Genomic DNA, 16,774 nt, shown 5'->3' with positions numbered 1-16,774 from the left:
TCGAACTCCAACAATGTTGCAAGTTCAACAATGTTGCAAATCGCCCCGCTCAATATTTTGATGGGAAATGTCGAATTTTTACTCCTGGTATGAGGAGACTATGATATGCGAAGAGATGACATGACTTTTAATAGAATCTCGAAACTTAACTTTTGTATCAGCATCACATGAAGACCGTGGTACTAGGGATATGAGGGAAATGAAAGGGAAGTATGCTAGAAAATGAAGGGAAATGTCAGGAGGTGTTGTAAGATGTTAGAAGGTGTGAGGAGAGGTTAGGAGAGGTTAGGAGGTGTCGGGAGATATTCTGAGGTTGCAGGAGGTATTAGGAGATGATAGGATGTTTGAGCTAGTGTTGGAAGGTGTCGGGGGTGTTAGGTGCTGGAAGGGTTTAGGATGTGTTAGGAGATGTTAGGAGGATATGAGGAATTAGTAGGGAAATTATAGGGAAAAAGTTGGAAAATTATGAGGAATTAGCAGGGAAAGTATAAGGAGAATGGTTGGAATTTAATAGAGAAATTGGAGGAAAATAAACGGAAATTAAAGGAAAATTCCGGGGAAATCAATGGGAAGAGACAAGGGAATTGGAAGGTAATTAAAAGGAGAAAGCCTAAAGAAGAGTCTATAATCGAAGAAAACAGAAAGGAGCATAAGCCACATGACAGTAATGAAAAAGGAAACGTGATTCAAGGTAGAGGCGATTTCAACCACCTCCGGAGACCCGTCCAGTTTCCATGGCTATTCCGGCGTTTTCCGCGTGAAATAATTTCGCCAGCGGAATCGTTGGATTTACGAGGGCAGTGTTTGCCGGGCTCTTGAATAATGCCGCTGAAATTGGCTAAAATTATGGTCGAGTCGCCGAAGAGGAAAGCGAACTCGATTACTCCTCGCTTCATAGGAAAAATAATGAAGTGCTTGCTACTTGTCAACGCGCTCAAGATCTACTCACATTTCGATGAAGTTCAGAATGTCACAGATACCCTAACCCAAAGCGTAGACTTTGTAATCAAACAATGTCCACGAGCCATTAAATTAATCAATAAGTAGATGAGAAGCAAGACATACCAAGAACTGTTGTGGACAACTTGTGCTACATTGATGTACACTATCGAATAAGAAGTGAAAAGCTTCTGGATCGCATTGGACGAAGAGTATGTAGAGAACGCGTAAGGTTAGGCCACCGATGGCACAAGGTGGCATCGTCCTCCGTGATAAATCCACAAAGTTAACCATTCCCTGTGGCGCGACGAGTGGCGTAGGAAATTTGGCAAATCGATTGTCGTTTCGGCGGTTTCTCCTGGCATTATTAATGACGTCAGTGGCTGTCGACGCGAATCGTTGTAGCCCACAGCCACCCATGGACGTTGTTATGCGCATAGTACGTCGGTGCACATCATCGCGAAACTCGCAGCGACACGAATCGCTGCGTAAACATAGCTAGGCGAAAATGAACGCCCCCGAAAAGCGACGAGATCGCGTGTTCGAAAATTGTTTTTCGCTGGCCAGAGGGTCTGGTGTAACATCCCCATCGCGAGGTGGGAGGGTTTCTCGTCGTTCGGTGAAAAATACCAGAGCGTCCGCATAAATTCCACGAATCCGCGGTGGGGGGTGGGGGTGGGTCGTAGCCACAATTCTTTTTAAATGGAAATCATCCAGCCTCGTGACAGGTCGAACAATAATGGTCGAGCTCGTGGGGAGTCGAGAGGGTTCCAACGAGCTGCATTGTTTATAATCGCCCTCGTGCGTTAAATTAAATCTGCCCGCGACTCACCCCATGCTCCCTGCCTCATTGTTTCCGCGCGTGATATCGCCGAACCACCACGGGAGGGATTTTACGGTTGTACAATTTATCCGGGGATATTCTGCGAATTACGCGCTTTCCAAGCTCGACCACCCCCTCGCCTTGGCCGCGGACGCGACCATTCCCTCGCGCGCAGTTTACCCTCGTTAACTGACGCGGATTAAGCGAACGTTCATCGCTCGGGAACCGATGAACCTGCCTCGAGGCGCTAAACCACGATACCGGCCGAGGGGTTACTTTCATTCATCCCTGCGAGGGGTAGGGTGAGCTCAGGAATGGGTATCTGCACCTTAACATGGGAGGAAGTTATCATAAAGAGCGTTATTTATAAGAAAATTCTATGTTATAAGAAATTCTTACAAATAAAATAGTTTATAAGGAAGTCTTGTAAATAGTGTAGTTTATAAGGATATTCTGTGTTAAAAGGAAGGTCTGTAAAGAATCTAGTTTATAAGGAAATTCCACAAAGGACGTAGTTTATAAGGCAATGTTATTTGCTGGAGTCTAGTTTATATGGAAATTCTATCAAGAATGTAGTCTACAATGAAACTGTATATCCCATCAAAATGTGAGAATATATCAATGATTAAAATTACACTTGTGTATTCATTTCTAAACCAATAAATATTCAAATCCTATCGCAATTATTCTCAAAGAATCGTTACATCCCCTTTCAAAATGAACAACCTCTTCCTCTGACGTTCTTCCTCCTTACAACGCAAAGAAGACACAAACCTCTCCAGATAAAGGAATCTGCGTATCTCAAGACCCAATACCGATAAACGCAACGTTTATTAAAAATACCTCGAACGATAATCATTTCCAGCCCGATCTTTAACCCGTCAACCCCTGAAGCACTCATCCCTCCGATATGGGAGACGTTTGACGTTCGACGACCATGAATATCGATCCAGAAGGTGTCTGTAAAACGAGCTAAAAATGGAGACAGGATGGGTTGCCTTTATGGTTGATCCGCGACGTTCCTTCCAGACGATTTCTCCGTTACGTTGTTTTGAATAAACGTGCGCGGAATCGGTTCGCGTAACGCTTACGAGGAGCACGCGATACGTCGGAGTCGGCTGCATTCTCATGGAAATTTTCAACGATCCTTGTACACGTTGGTCAGGGTTGCACGGAGGGATGCTGCGAGGGTCGGGGGGCGAGCCGGAATGGGGTGCAGCGTAATTTATTGCGGGCAATATTACCCAGCTTCGTTCCATAGGGTGGGGCGAGCCTCGTAACCACTCACGAGAAAGTATTTTATGATGGGCCAGAATCGCCTAAGTCCTTGTGCTTCTTTCGTCCAAGAATTTAAACAAATCGGCCCTTGATTGGAGGACGCTGCAGGCTTGAAGGGCGCGTGACCATCGTGGGAGTTAGTGGAAGACATAAATTCGAGGAGAAAAGTTTTAATCATTCCATAGCAGCTGCCTTACTGTTAGGTGATTTGTGAAATTATTCGTTGATGAAGTCTGCGAGGGGCGGGTTTTATGAGGGTGGTACTTTTTTTTCTGGCCGAGGAAGACGATTTGCGACGTGTCTGGAATTAATTCCAAAAGAATACTATTATGTAGATACGTACAAGTACACTTCTATATCTCAGTCTATTAAAGATATTTGTTTAAATTAAATAATAGGTTCGTTGTTTTCAGAAAAATGTTTCATTATAAACATGTACACGGGTAAACTTTGTACTTGTATACATATAATGAAAAATTTATTTGGAAACATGAAACCTATCGTTTAATTTAGACAAATTTCATCGATAAACAGAGAGGTACGAATATTTATGGGACAAACTGTATAAGATATAAGAAATATAAAACTGTAGAAGCTCGCTCAACTGTAGGACCTCAAGAACCATTCATCCCTACCTCGGTCGATTAACATACATTTTATTAGCGCACCGTGTCAAACAGGGCTTATAAATCATTCCAACGTTTTGCATCGAGTCGAAGCGTATAATAAATAAGCAGCCCCTCCGAAGAAGCGTTCGCGAGTAATAGTCCGGTCGTTAGACTCGCCAGGGATGATCGATTCGTTCGCTTAATGCGTCGTTTCTCCTGTATTCCATTTCCCAGGCAAGATTGGATGAGGAACAACGTAGTTGCGTCTCGACGCGAGTTACTAGTGGATTTAAGTAAATTGGATCACACGGACGAGCGTTTTTAATAATAGAAAATCCATTTCGCCGCGTCGCGGACGTACATACATACACATATATATATATATATATATTTGTTTGCCCGTGCTTCGAGCTCGACTGTTTCGGTATAGCACTCTTCGCTGACGGTTCTTGCTTTTAAATAAATCAGTTCGCGCAGAGGTCGTCGAAAACGCGCGAAGCCCCGATCGACCACTCGAACCCAACCCTTTTGGTAACGACGTAGGTGGAACCCTCCAAGCGACGGGTTCGAATTCGATTTAATTAAATTCGACGAGTATTCATTAATTTTCCCACTCGCCACCTCGAGTGGACGACGATATGCTGGGTCTAACGCGCGAGTGACCTACTGCGGGGAACTGGACATACAGGAACCATGAGTACTCGTGTGGACAGGGCTGGTTTTGGCCTGATTGGTTTTATTCGAACGTTACAGCTATCTTTATTATTGTTGTAGTTCTCAAAAGTGCAAATCTCACTAAGGAGTGGATTCAGCAGGGACCTCGTCGATCTTCGTGTTCTTTATTATTTATTCAATTGGTCCCTAAATCGAAATTCCGGAAGATCTATACGCGGAGAACGAGCACTTGTACGATGCGCACATCTAACAGAATTTTTAAAAACAATTTATACAACATGTACGTAAAATTGACAATAAAAATTCGCAAATAATTCAATAGACTCCCAATTATACTATCCCAACCATTGTTTAAGACTTACCAGAATGCAAAAATGCCTGCCAACCGAGAGGGCCAAATAAATCATAAATATATATGAACTTTAAAAATTATTCTTCGTCCCCATTCCAGCACTACTCTTTGGAATCCCATTATGCCAAGGTGGTTGAGCCATTCTAACCGGTGTCGCGCTACATTGCTCGACTGCTGCACAGCGGCGGAGGAGGAGAAACCTGGTTTCTTCGTGGAAGTTTCCTTCAATTTATACGAGAATCTCCGGTTTCATTTACTTCGTTGGAACACCTCGGGGCTGTGCCCTGCGCACCCATTAGCCCGGCCCTTTCGACGGGCGGTGGATTTAAATAAATTGGTTGCATCGTCGCGACGCCCCCGCAATACGTTCTGAATAATGGAGGAGCGGGTCCGCGCATAAATCCCGAGCTTGTTCAGCACGCTGGACGATCCCTGGACGAACACGGATAAACCGTGACCCCGTCTTATCGGTGAAAGACATTTGCTCTCGTTTCCTCTCGTATCAATCCTCTTCTCCCCGGCTTCTCGACGCTTTCATCATCGTGAAACACTGAGGGAGAAGAGTACGAGATACGACGAACTATAAATCGAATCGAATGGGGAAACCATTTTGATCCCCGGTACAAAAGCCATCGAAGAAAATAAAGAACACGAGTGGAGGAGAGCCAATAATTTGGAATTTTATGAAATTTTCGAGATCGACTCCTTCCAGAATACACTTCTCCACTTCATTCTCCACCCTTTTTTGCTTTACGACTATTTTACAAGTACATCACGCTGACGAGTATTCTACTATGTATGAGTCGTAAATAGTTTTGGGTGCCTCTGAATTTCTCTGAGGGAATGTTCTCCACACTTTCTATAAGTTCGACACAGTTTTTCTGTGGAGGACAGAATTTTATTCTACCACCCAAAGCTCAATATTTTACTAGTACAGTAAGTAACTCAATTGCTATCAATTATTAACGCTTGCTAATAAGTTTCTTTCGAATTCAGATTTCAATTCCCGTGATTAATTCTATAAATCCCTCATCGCAATATTCTTAACCATTTGATAGAACTGCTTATCCGAGTCTGTAACAATACTCCTCATATCCACACTCATACGTCCCCCATTCGTACGAATAGTGAATTTCATTACCGGTTGCGCGAGCCGTAATTATGCGTTCTTGATTAGAGAAGAAAGTTGGGAACAGGCGAGATCAGTGGAACGGGTCTGTATGTGGTCAGACGTCGAGCACCCGTAACCAGGAGCATTTTCTAGCGAATTTGAAATACCCCATTCTTTCTGCTCGAGTGGAACACGAGAACGCGTGGCACGCTGTGAAACGGCATATCGGGAGACCCAATTATCGCGACCACACCTGATGCTTTTGTCGATTTTAGCGGGGAGTGACAGAGAAAGGAACTATTTGCTTTGGGTAAGAATTCTTTTTCCTTGGTATGAACTGGATTTCATACAGATTGAGAATTTGGGGTTTCCATGCAAAAAAGGGAGGCGGTGAGTAAATAATTTCCCGCTGGTGGGACACTTCGTTCGAAGGGAATCGAGCTTTCCTCCCTGGCAATTAGTGAGAGGACTAAACACAAACCGAGTCACCTGCCCTTTATCTCTCTTTCCTCCCCCTTCTCGATGCTGTCCTGAGATCGTCGATAATTAATTACCGAACCTCCGGGTTAATCCACGGATGCACCTGGTAGGATTATCCCGTGGCCGTGTTCATCGTCTCCTCCCACGGTTTTAGAATGGTCTTTTCGCCCCCAACCGAGGCACTCGTACTTCACTGGAGATAATGGCTCATCGCCAACAATGGGTGGGGAAGATAGGGGTTGGAAGGTTAAGAGGTTCGGTGGAAGGAACCGAGATACATATGTATTTACGTTCTGTATATACGTGCTAGAGCTCGAGTTGGAAAAGGGGCGACGTGAACCAGCCAATTAGGGATCGTGAACCACGATTGACGAGACTTTTGTATTTTTGACGGGGTTGTTTACCATTCTGAGGTGTTTGGCGATTGAAAGAAAAATTGTGCGGGTTGATCGGATGATTAATAAGTTTATAGAAGTTTTATATGCAAGGGTAGGTTGACTGAAATGGATTAAAGTTGGAGATAAGGTGGATCTGGACGGGTTAAGAGGCGATCTCTGCTTCCCGTCATTAAACTTCCAAACATTATCATCGAAAAGCGACAGCGATACGCGCAAATCCGGAAGATTTCGAACTCCCAGTAGGAAACCGCCAAGTTTTCGGGGCGATTCTTTTTACGAGCCGGAGAGTTACCGTTAGTATACCCTGGATACCCCATCGGTTTCCTTTACAGACCCCCCTCTACTCCGTTCGCAACTTCCTCGAAATACTCGAGATGTAATCGGAGAAGCTTCAAGATACTGAATGCAGCTCTTCATATCGATCACGTTCTTTTCGCCTTCATTTAGTTCGGTCCTCTATTTCTACTTAATTAATCGCCGATAAGACGAGCCTTTGTAATGTATTCAGAATGCATTTTTTAGAAATTATACTCTGCTGAATAACTCAGCTTCGATAAAAGCTCTGTTCTTAATTAGTTTCACAGGGTATTTTTTTAAATGAACTATGTGCTCTATGTATGCTTTAAATTTGAAGGATAAGGTTTTCTTTTCGTTGTAAATGTTCCAAATGCCTACTTGGAAGGGGAGAAAACCACCCTGTCGAAGGAAACTTAGAAATTTGGTGAAATTCTTTCCCTTGTCCCCGATTTAGTATAAAGAATACCAATGAAAGAGTACTTACCTCGATTCTGAAGGTCCAGCCCTCGAGGCTGAGCAGCTTGAGGGTGGTGTTCCTGGCGAGGGCGTGACAGAGTAATCGCGAGGGATGATCGTCGAGGGCCAGTCGCGGACTGGCGAGATCCAGGAGCTGCAGACAGGGCGCCTCCGTCAACGCCAGGACCAATGGCATCACGTCCGCTGGCCTGGATGCTCCTGCAGCTCTCAGAGCATCCAAATTGCGCGCCCTTCTGATGGTCTCTCCCAGGCAGCCCGCATCCAATCCGACGAGCAAACACTTGGACACGTTCAGGGACCTCAGCTTGCAGTTCGGCTCTCTGAGGGATCGGGGGCAAACAAGAATCGATTAGTTGGATGGCCACGCGGGTTGGAACTGCTTAGTTGGGCGCGACGATTTGATTTCCGCGGCTGGCAGACGTCAAACTTGCCAGACGGAGATCTAATTGGGTTTTAGAAGTTTACGTGTGTAGAATAGGAGTGGACTACCTTCAGATCGGTGGATCTCCTTTGGACGCGGGATATTTTCACTTGGAAGAGCAGAGGGCGAAGAGGAGAGGGAGATATAAATTTAAATAGGGACCATTTTGGTATATTTCGGATTTTCAAAGCGATCCTACCTCAAGGAATAGGACTTTTGTTCACAATTTGAAACTCACATTAGTGGAACACACCAATGTTAAAGCTCCTCTCTAGGTAAAACCGCTATCTTGACTAAAAATTTACTTCAAGAAATACCTGATTCTCGTGTAAATAAATAATCAAGGGAACCCTTTTAAAGAACACTTTGGTGCAGTCCCAAAGATTTCCTGGCACCGCTAATTTCGCGAGCCCCGTCAACAGAGACGGCAAATTAGCATAGGTAAAGTACACCAATAACGGGAGTGGGCCGTCGCCGTAATGGATAGCCTTCGAGCACGACGAAACGAGCCGGGGCTCCCGGGCGCAGATTTCCAATTTCCCTTCAATTTCTCGCAGATCCCACCACGACAGCGACGCGACATACTTGGCGTAATGCGACGAACGCAACCAATTTTCCTAAAGTACGGCGTACAAGGTAAACAGAGGGATCGATACAATCCCCGCGAACATCTTCTCGCCTCCTTCCAGGCTTGTCCGTTCGTAACGAGATGGGAACACGGGAAGAAAGTGTACGATGTGTACACTTCGGTCTTCGGAGGCCTGATTAATCGAATAGATCGGCTTTTAATTAGGGACGGTCTCGTTGATCCTGGAAGGGGATGAAGAACTTGTGGCCTCGGTGGGCAGAAACTTTTCTGTTTTTGCGTGGTTGAAATGTTCCGTTTTAGAAATTTAACGCTAAACCTACCGACGTTCGTTTGTTGCTATTTCTATCGTGTTGCGAAAAATGACTGGTCATAGAGACACATTTTGCAATTAACTGCAAAAATATTTTACATGTATAACATACGAGACAATACTTTTTTTATATTTACAGTTTATTCATATGACGCTTAGTTTCGACAATAACAATTAAATTTCAGGAAAGAGGTCTTTCAAGTTGTCAATTTTTACCACTGAAACTAAACAACGTATGAATAAACTGTAAATATGAAAACGTTTCGTTTTGTCATTCTCTGTAGGATGATATTTTTTTTAAATTCACACCTCTGCGCCTCTTAGAATTTCCAGCAAAAATCGTCCAGCGGTCAAAGGGTTAATTGGAAACGTTAGCGATACAGTTGCTGTTTGTAGATATTTTCTGAACGATTACCGGTGTAGGTGGTCGTGAAACAGTGAGTTTAATCATTTTAATGTAGAAAACAAGGTCGATGGAATGACGCAGGAGTCTCCCAACGAAAAATGACGACCGGAACAAACGCAATCACGAACAGAGGGTTGCAGAGCTCGCGTTTGAGGGAGGTCGATAGCGACGAGTTGATTATTTGAACAGTCGCTCGTAAATTGAACCGTTCCCTGACAAATCAGATCAAGCGTTAACAGCGTAGCCATTCTTGATTAACGGTTACAATTAACAAACTCCCCGTCCGAGCTAGCGCGCCTTAATACATCAATTCCGTTCGAATCAACGTTGCTCGAAACGAAGTCGGTCGATTGAGAATTTCCATCGCGAAAATTCCGAGGAGGGGCTTTGTCGACGAAAGTAACCGGGGGAAATTCAATTGTCGGGGAGGAACGAGCTATTAGACCAAAAGGACTCCGGTCTTTCTGGAAAAATTTCGATTGGACAGATAGAGGGAGTCATGGAGGTGTTATCTCGAATAGTGACGGAGCTTTGATTACGTTTCTGAATAAATAATGATTCGATAGAAGAGAAGCGTAAGAGTTGAGCTTCCTCTCGAAAAATTATTTGAATTATCCCTTGTTCTAGGATTTCCCATAGAGCGCAATGCGTGGATGTCGTCAAGATCTAAAAGTTGGAATTAATTCGTCGTCGAGGATATCTAAAACACGACGCGACGTGGCGATCCATCGCCTCTCGGGTTCATATCCGCGGGAAACGTACAGCCGAGCGTTTTCTCGACCGTGGGCGCCAATACGCGGCTGAAATGGAGAGAAACGTGGACCGATACGAGCTTTGATTTAGAGTATCGCTTTTATTGGCCGAGTGGCTTATCCGCGCCGTGAGCGGGTCGGGTAAAATGTTTATTTTCGCTCGCGATTCAAAGCACGGCCTCAGGAGGGGGGGGGGAGGGGAAGGGAGGCACGCCATTCGACGGGTATATTTTTACTGGGGATAGATACGTCGAGGGTACTCGAGCGGATTTACTCGTGCTGGATACCATTAAAGGCGCGCCATTAGCTGTACCCCCGGCCAGCGAGCGCTAATAGCCGAGTAAATATCGTCTGGACGCTGGATACCATTAAATCCAGACGATCGGCCCCCTCAACTTGCACCCTGTTAAACGCAGGTACCAGCGTTTGTGTCAAACTTGACGCTAGAGTGGCCAGGAAGTTGTTTTGCTTCCGACTGGGTGTTAAAGAAAGACGGAGCTATCATTGGAGACACAAACTCTTCATTTAGCATGGACACTCTTTGCTATCTTTGAGATGATGCCATGATCCCATGTCCGTGATACAGAAAATCGCTTCAGAAAAGGATTGAATAAATATAATCCCGAGTCTAACTGACCCTAGTATAGTGGATGTGTCGACCCTTTCAAACCTGGCGTCCACAATTGAGACCAGTTTTCCTCGAAACCTATACTATTACGATTTTCTTTTTTATTTGTCTCCGTACCAATATTAGTCCAAGTTAACCCTAAAAATTTAATTATACTAGTACGAGGAGAACAAATAATTCACGTCTGAAAGGATTATTTTTAAAAAGAATGAAAACTAACTAACCCCCCAACCTCATCCCTCCCTTTCAAATTCCCCACTAACAGAGCTCGCCAGAAATTCTGACTAAAATTAAAAGTAACATATCTACCTGCCACGCTATTTTCACGTCCGCGACTCGAAGCTTGCTCGTTCCCAGAACCCCGGAAACAACGTTCCCACAGCGGAGATCTTTACATTCGGGGAAAATGAGCGGAATTTAAACGCGACGGTATCCAGGAGGGAGCTTCCGCGCGATAAAATTGAGATCGTAAGTCAAAAGGCCGCTATTGCGTCCTGGGGTGCTCGAGTTTCGACAGCTTTACTGCCAGACATTTCGCGCCCAGTGCACCGAGTACTCGACACGTGGGCAGAGGGGGTAAGGCGGGGGACATTTTTATCGCGTTAACACGTTTTATCGTTCTCCCGTTTTCTCGCGCCAAGGCCCCGTCGTCCCTAGAACTCGACCAACGGAGATCCATCGCGCCGCGAAATCTTAAAATATCGCTGGATATCCCTCGCTGCTAAATTGTCTCTTCAAGTTTCGACCGTTAGGCTTTAATGCCGACGAATGGTCGCGGGCGAACAGGACCTCTAGGTACGACACTTTTTTGTGGCTTTTAATACCGTTGCTGCAATTATTCGCGGCTGACAGGATTAAGAATCCTCTTCTAAACCGTAACGGAGGCTTAATGGCTGGGAAATTATGGAATTAAAGTAACCGAGGGACCATGAGACCGTCACTGTATCGAGCAAGATTTTTGTCCGTGTGCGAAGAACATTCTTTGGGGGAACTACAGTCAGTCCCATAAATATTCGTACTCTCTATGTCTATTAAAGAAGTTTGTCTAAATTAAACGACAGATATGTACATGAACAAGCTTTCCGCATGTGTATATTTAGAATAAAAAGTTATTTGGAAACAATAAACCTGTTATTTAATTTAAACAAATTTCTCGAGTAAATATAGAGAGTTCCTGACTGTCAAAATATTTTTTTTTTTTTTTTTAGGACCTAAATCATTTTATGTTTAACATTCTTCAGCAATCGAAATATAAATGCATCTTTCAAATATTATCAAATATGTGACAAGCCACGTAATTTTCTCTCGCCATTTAAATCCATGCTTCCCCAGCTTCTATACTAACCTGCGCACACCTCGGAGTCTCAAATTCTTTACCTAAACTTCCCCCTAACTCCTCGAAGAAGCACCCACTAGCCTAATTCTCCTCCTAGACTCGAATCTTCAACTTTCGGGCACATCGAGGGGTTCCCTGAAGGCAAGCGCGTAATTCAGCACCCCTAAACTTCGAGGCATCGTGTTTCGGCGCGTGAATCATGTTCGGGGAAGACATTCCGCGGAGGAAGCTCCACGGAACGCTTCGTCCGAAAGACAATAAGTAGACGCATTACAGAATTTCCAACTCGTATCGCGTTACCGTCTGAAGCCTGCAGAGGGAAAATAGAAGTCGATGGAAACAGGTAGCCATTGTATCGCGTAACGAGTTAATTCCACTGCTCGGGAGCATCTCCTAGTTCCCTTCCAACTGCTCTCAAAGAAGATTGTCCAAAGTTCCGGGCACGGACCGACTATAACCCGAGGTAGTTCGGATGCTTAACGACGTTAACTGCTCCTGCGTTTCCTACGATACTTTTCCACTTTCCTCTTTGTTCTCGTCTCGGTGGCTTCGATTCCGAACTTCATGCAAATCCTCGTCGACCGTGCTCGAGTTAGTTCGTGTAAACGCCGGAAAGTTCGATGGGTGCTTCGATACGCCGAAAATACGAATTCGGAAAAGGTTCGAAGCTTCGAACTCTGGGAGCGCGGTACGGTGGTATCGATACTATGCTGGAACGTCGCTGGAAAATCGGTAGGCTTCCAACGCGAGGTTTAATTACAAAGTTTCGATCGACGCGGACGCGTTAGGACGACTGGAGTTGGATTCTGGAACAGTGGTCTCTGGGGGAGCAAACCTGAGAAAGGACGACGTCGATCCGCGACCTAGTGAGGGTCTATTGATGTTGAGGACATGGAAGATATCGAAGTTTCGGATTGAAAATGACACGGATCAGCTAGGCATTTTTTAATGGTAGGGGATGGAGGTGGTGACTTTAAGGTTGGAGAAATCTAGACCTAACCCAGATCAAACCTAAATGTGTTAAGCATTTTTTGACGTTATTAAGTGGGGGTGTTTGAGTTGTAAATATTCTGGTTTTTCGGAATTTCCCCTTAGATCGCTGGACTATCCCTTTGAGAAACCACTACAGAAATTTCTACAACCTACCACACCCTAAATAAATCCACACGCAAACGTTAAAAATTGATCCAACCCTCGCGTCTTCAAAACATTTAGAAAATCACCCTTCATCGAGCGCTCCAGATTATTCCACGGACCTTGACTCCCGAGTCCTCTCTCTCCCCCGGATGCCAGGCGCGTTTCTCTTCGCGTCCAGGTCGCTTTGCTTTTGTTTCCCGGCGTTCCAGCGAATCGAAAAACGCGGCTGGCGCGGAGATACGCGTACGAATAGCGACAGTGATGTTTTTAATTAAAAACACGGGAGCCGGACCCAGGGTGGGTGACGCGAGTAAATTGGAGCTCCCCCAGGGAAAAATATTCCCTGAGATTATTTCTCCGCGCTCGGCTGATTCGCGTGTCGGCGCGATTCGTTTGCTTCCTTCGTCGCCGTCGCGTTTGCTCGTTAATTTCTACCCTGTGCTTAAGCCGGATCCCGAAAATATGTTCCTATTAAACTCGGCGACGCTCGCGGCTGGACACGCAGCCGGAAGTAATCCAACCGTGCGTACTTTGCGAACGAACCTTAAAGAGGTAACATAATATTTCTCCTATGCTGCGCTTTTCACGTGTCGAATGAAACTGGGGGGAAAGTCGGATGATATGTAGTTTCTAATTCTTTAACAGAGGATTGCGTGTAGATAGAGATTGCTTTGATGTTTGCTTTGATGGATGCTAATGAAGGTCTAATATTTAGGGGTGGAAGAATTCATTTCGAATTTTTTAGGAATATTTGTGAGTGGTTTGTTGGGGTGTGGGAATTTGTTGAAGAAGGAACGATGACTCTCACTGGAGGACATATTCAATGTATAGTCTTACAACCAAATTTTTGTTCGCAGTTTCATTATGCATTTGCGACAAAACTGCTCGCTAAATAAAATAATGCATTCTGGGGTGGACGCGAAAGGGTTAATTAAAATGTGGAGTAAGGGACGGAGTGGAGCGTCGGAATTTCGAAAATGGCCCTCTATCGGGGGTCGTTACGAGTTCGAATGAAAAGCTGAGTAAACAAAGAATGCCAACAGAATGCGAGGACAGGGTGGAGGTTGTTTCTCGCGTTCAGGGTAACCCCCATGTCGAGGTCTGTCCTGTAAACGAAGAAACAATAGAGCGTGGCGGTGAGCTACAGCCGGTCGAGTTTCCGGTTTCAACGCGCGACGCATCGCACCACAGCTCGCGCTCGTAAACGGATTCATAAAGGCGGAAGTGCCTCCTTTCTTCCCGCCTTTTCATCAAGCCGACGGTACAAATGATCCCGAGTCGCGGCCACGTCGCGCAACCGAGCGAAAGCACGAATTCCTGTAATACTTTTTACGGCGAGCGTCGCGCTCCCAGCTGTTCCGTCGTTCCCCTCTTTCGCTTTATAGTCGCGTCGCACTACGCGTCAGAAATACGTAAACCTAACCAGACCCAAACTAGAAATTGCAGACTTGATTTATTATCGACATGAATTCATTGGTACTGGGCCCTCAAAGTCCGCGAATAGCAAAAATAGAGCACACCTAACCGAGATCAACTGATTCGTTATTTGCAACTTGATAAATGACAGCAGTAATAATAACAGCAAGCATCTACATTATGCGAGATATAATACATACAACAACTCATCGCTTATTCATGCGCGTATTTAGTTAACGTGTTTGAACAACCGAGATGATAATACAGTAGAATAAAGCAGATGTTTTGGACCACAGAATGCGGAATCGTACGAAATATACGTCAACTCTTGCAGCCTGAAATGCAAATGCTTGCAAATAACGCGGGTCGCATATTAATGAGGCGCGAGGGGGTGAAAATAAAATATAAAAAAAAAAACGCGCGGGGAAGAACAGCGAGTGTTTTCTATTATACGGAAGCTAATTTTAATTTAATTAGCCAAGATTTAACTTTTCACTTAAGCACCCCCAACTCATAAACAAACACTTCGTGGTCTCTTAAAAAAAAAAAGAGTCCATTGGAGAGCTTGAAAAAGCTTGAAAAACATTCTCGTTATTCCTTCTACGGACTTTAACGTGTATAAAACAACTAGCCGCGTGAGCGCCCACAGCACTAAAATGTCCCGAACCGGAGCTCACGAACTCGTCAAATTATTATTCGTTAGAGTAGAGAACGTACACGCGCGACACGGTTTCTCTCGGTCTGTGTTCCCAACGGATTTCGGAGGCGGTGACTGGCCAGGGAAATAATTAGCGCTCGAGGAGAACGATCCGTTGGTTTCCCGCGCGCCAAACACGTGGAAATTAGGAAAACAGAGGCGAACGCAAACGTCGAGCCAAGTCAAAGCTTTGGATTAAAAAGCGCTAGACGCGCGGCGGCGGTTTCCCGACATGCCCGATGTTTGAGGAACGTTTGGCATTCGTTTAAAGCATTGGCCAACGAAAACTGTCGGTGGCGAGATTATTCGACGCGGTCGCGCCACGGAATTCTCGCGTAAAACACGTCCACCCTCCACGTTACGCGTCGTAATACGAGGGAGCGATGGAATTCCATTATGAGCCCGCGTAATGGGAAAACGAAGGCTGTGCCGTGAAGAGAAAAGGGTTGTCCGCGTGCGCCGTGGACAATAAACGGTTTCCAGGTGACGTGACGGGCAGGTGGGGCTTGGAATTAACGCGTTGACGATGAATGCCACGCGCGACAGAATTTTTATTTCAAATAAATACGCGAGCTTAGAGGCAGACTTGTGGTGTCGGAGTAACGACCCTTTGATGCGATTTGTGATACGTTAGGATAGGACTCGTTGGTATGAAGCACGTAATGGGAGAGTATAAATATGAGACGAGAACCACGTGACGCTAACTAAAATCTAAGCATGGGCAACTCGCGAGCAGCGGAGTTGACGAAGAGCATGGCTCACGAGCAGTCAGTTGCCCATCCCTGAACTGAACAGGAATAAAATCGTATCAATGATTCTCCTACCAGAAAATGAGATGAAACGTTGCCAACATAGACTGAAAGTAAAATATGACGAAAAGTGTGTTCGAATAAAGAACGTCTCGAGTACCCGCGTATACTATTGATTTCCCCCGCGCGTTTAAAGGCTTCCCCGCTCGCCTGATTGTTCCTGCGAGCGTCGAGCACGGGATTCGCGTTGAAAAAGTTGGAAGAAGTGATATTCGCAAGAGTGGTCTTTTCGCCGACGGCGAGAGAACAACTTCCGCAATTTCGACGACCTTGCGAGAACGATGTTGACGCAATCCTCTCCCTGATCCCTAAACTCCTCCTCTAACAATCGTCCATCCGGAAGGCGAGAACCACCTCGCGGAACTTTCCGACGGAAGTTCGTATAATTTCCTGAATGGCCACTCCAGTTCGTCTCCTTAATTTCCATAACTCATTTACCGGCCGTTCGGCAACCGAATCTTTGAAACTTCTTCGGAGACATAGCTTCACGGTTTCAGCTTGCTAGAGGGTTGATCCATGGTTTATTTTTTGGCTCGTCTTCGATGTTGAACGATAAAACTTTCTTTTGATTCGAATTTTGATTTAACCCTCTACGTAAGCTCGTAATAACTTTCAGTCACTCCTACTATTTTTGCCCGATTCGACTGAATTGTTTTTCGAGTTACTCCTAACATTTCCCCTCCAAAAATATAGCCCACGGTACTTCCAAGAAATACCACCCACAAATCAAGCTACAACGCTCTAAAGGAGTGGAGCTTTCTCGACCGAGTGACACTCGACTTTATGCTCACCGCGTGCTTTAAAGCTTGCCGAGAGGGATCATAAGTCACGGAAT

General features: G+C 45.2%; 1 protein-coding gene across 6 annotated transcripts in view; it reads right to left on the bottom strand.

Annotated features, from left to right (window-relative positions):
- LOC128894095 (uncharacterized) overlaps positions 1 to 16,774 on the bottom strand; it is a 173,438-nt gene that overhangs the window by 7,260 nt on the left and 149,404 nt on the right. For all 6 annotated transcript variants that reach the window (XM_054155556.1, XM_054155555.1, XM_054155559.1 and 3 more), the window contains one exon: positions 7,446 to 7,758. In XM_054155556.1, coding sequence (XP_054011531.1) covers positions 7,446 to 7,758 — 313 coding nt within the window. The remainder of the gene's footprint in view (positions 1 to 7,445; positions 7,759 to 16,774) is intronic.

The sequence above is a fragment of the Hylaeus anthracinus genome, unplaced genomic scaffold, assembly GCF_026225885.1.
Source record: "Hylaeus anthracinus isolate JK02 unplaced genomic scaffold, UHH_iyHylAnth1.0_haploid 3, whole genome shotgun sequence".
Lineage (NCBI taxonomy): Eukaryota > Metazoa > Arthropoda > Insecta > Hymenoptera > Colletidae > Hylaeus > Hylaeus anthracinus.
This window is presented reverse-complemented; position numbering and strand designations above follow the sequence as displayed.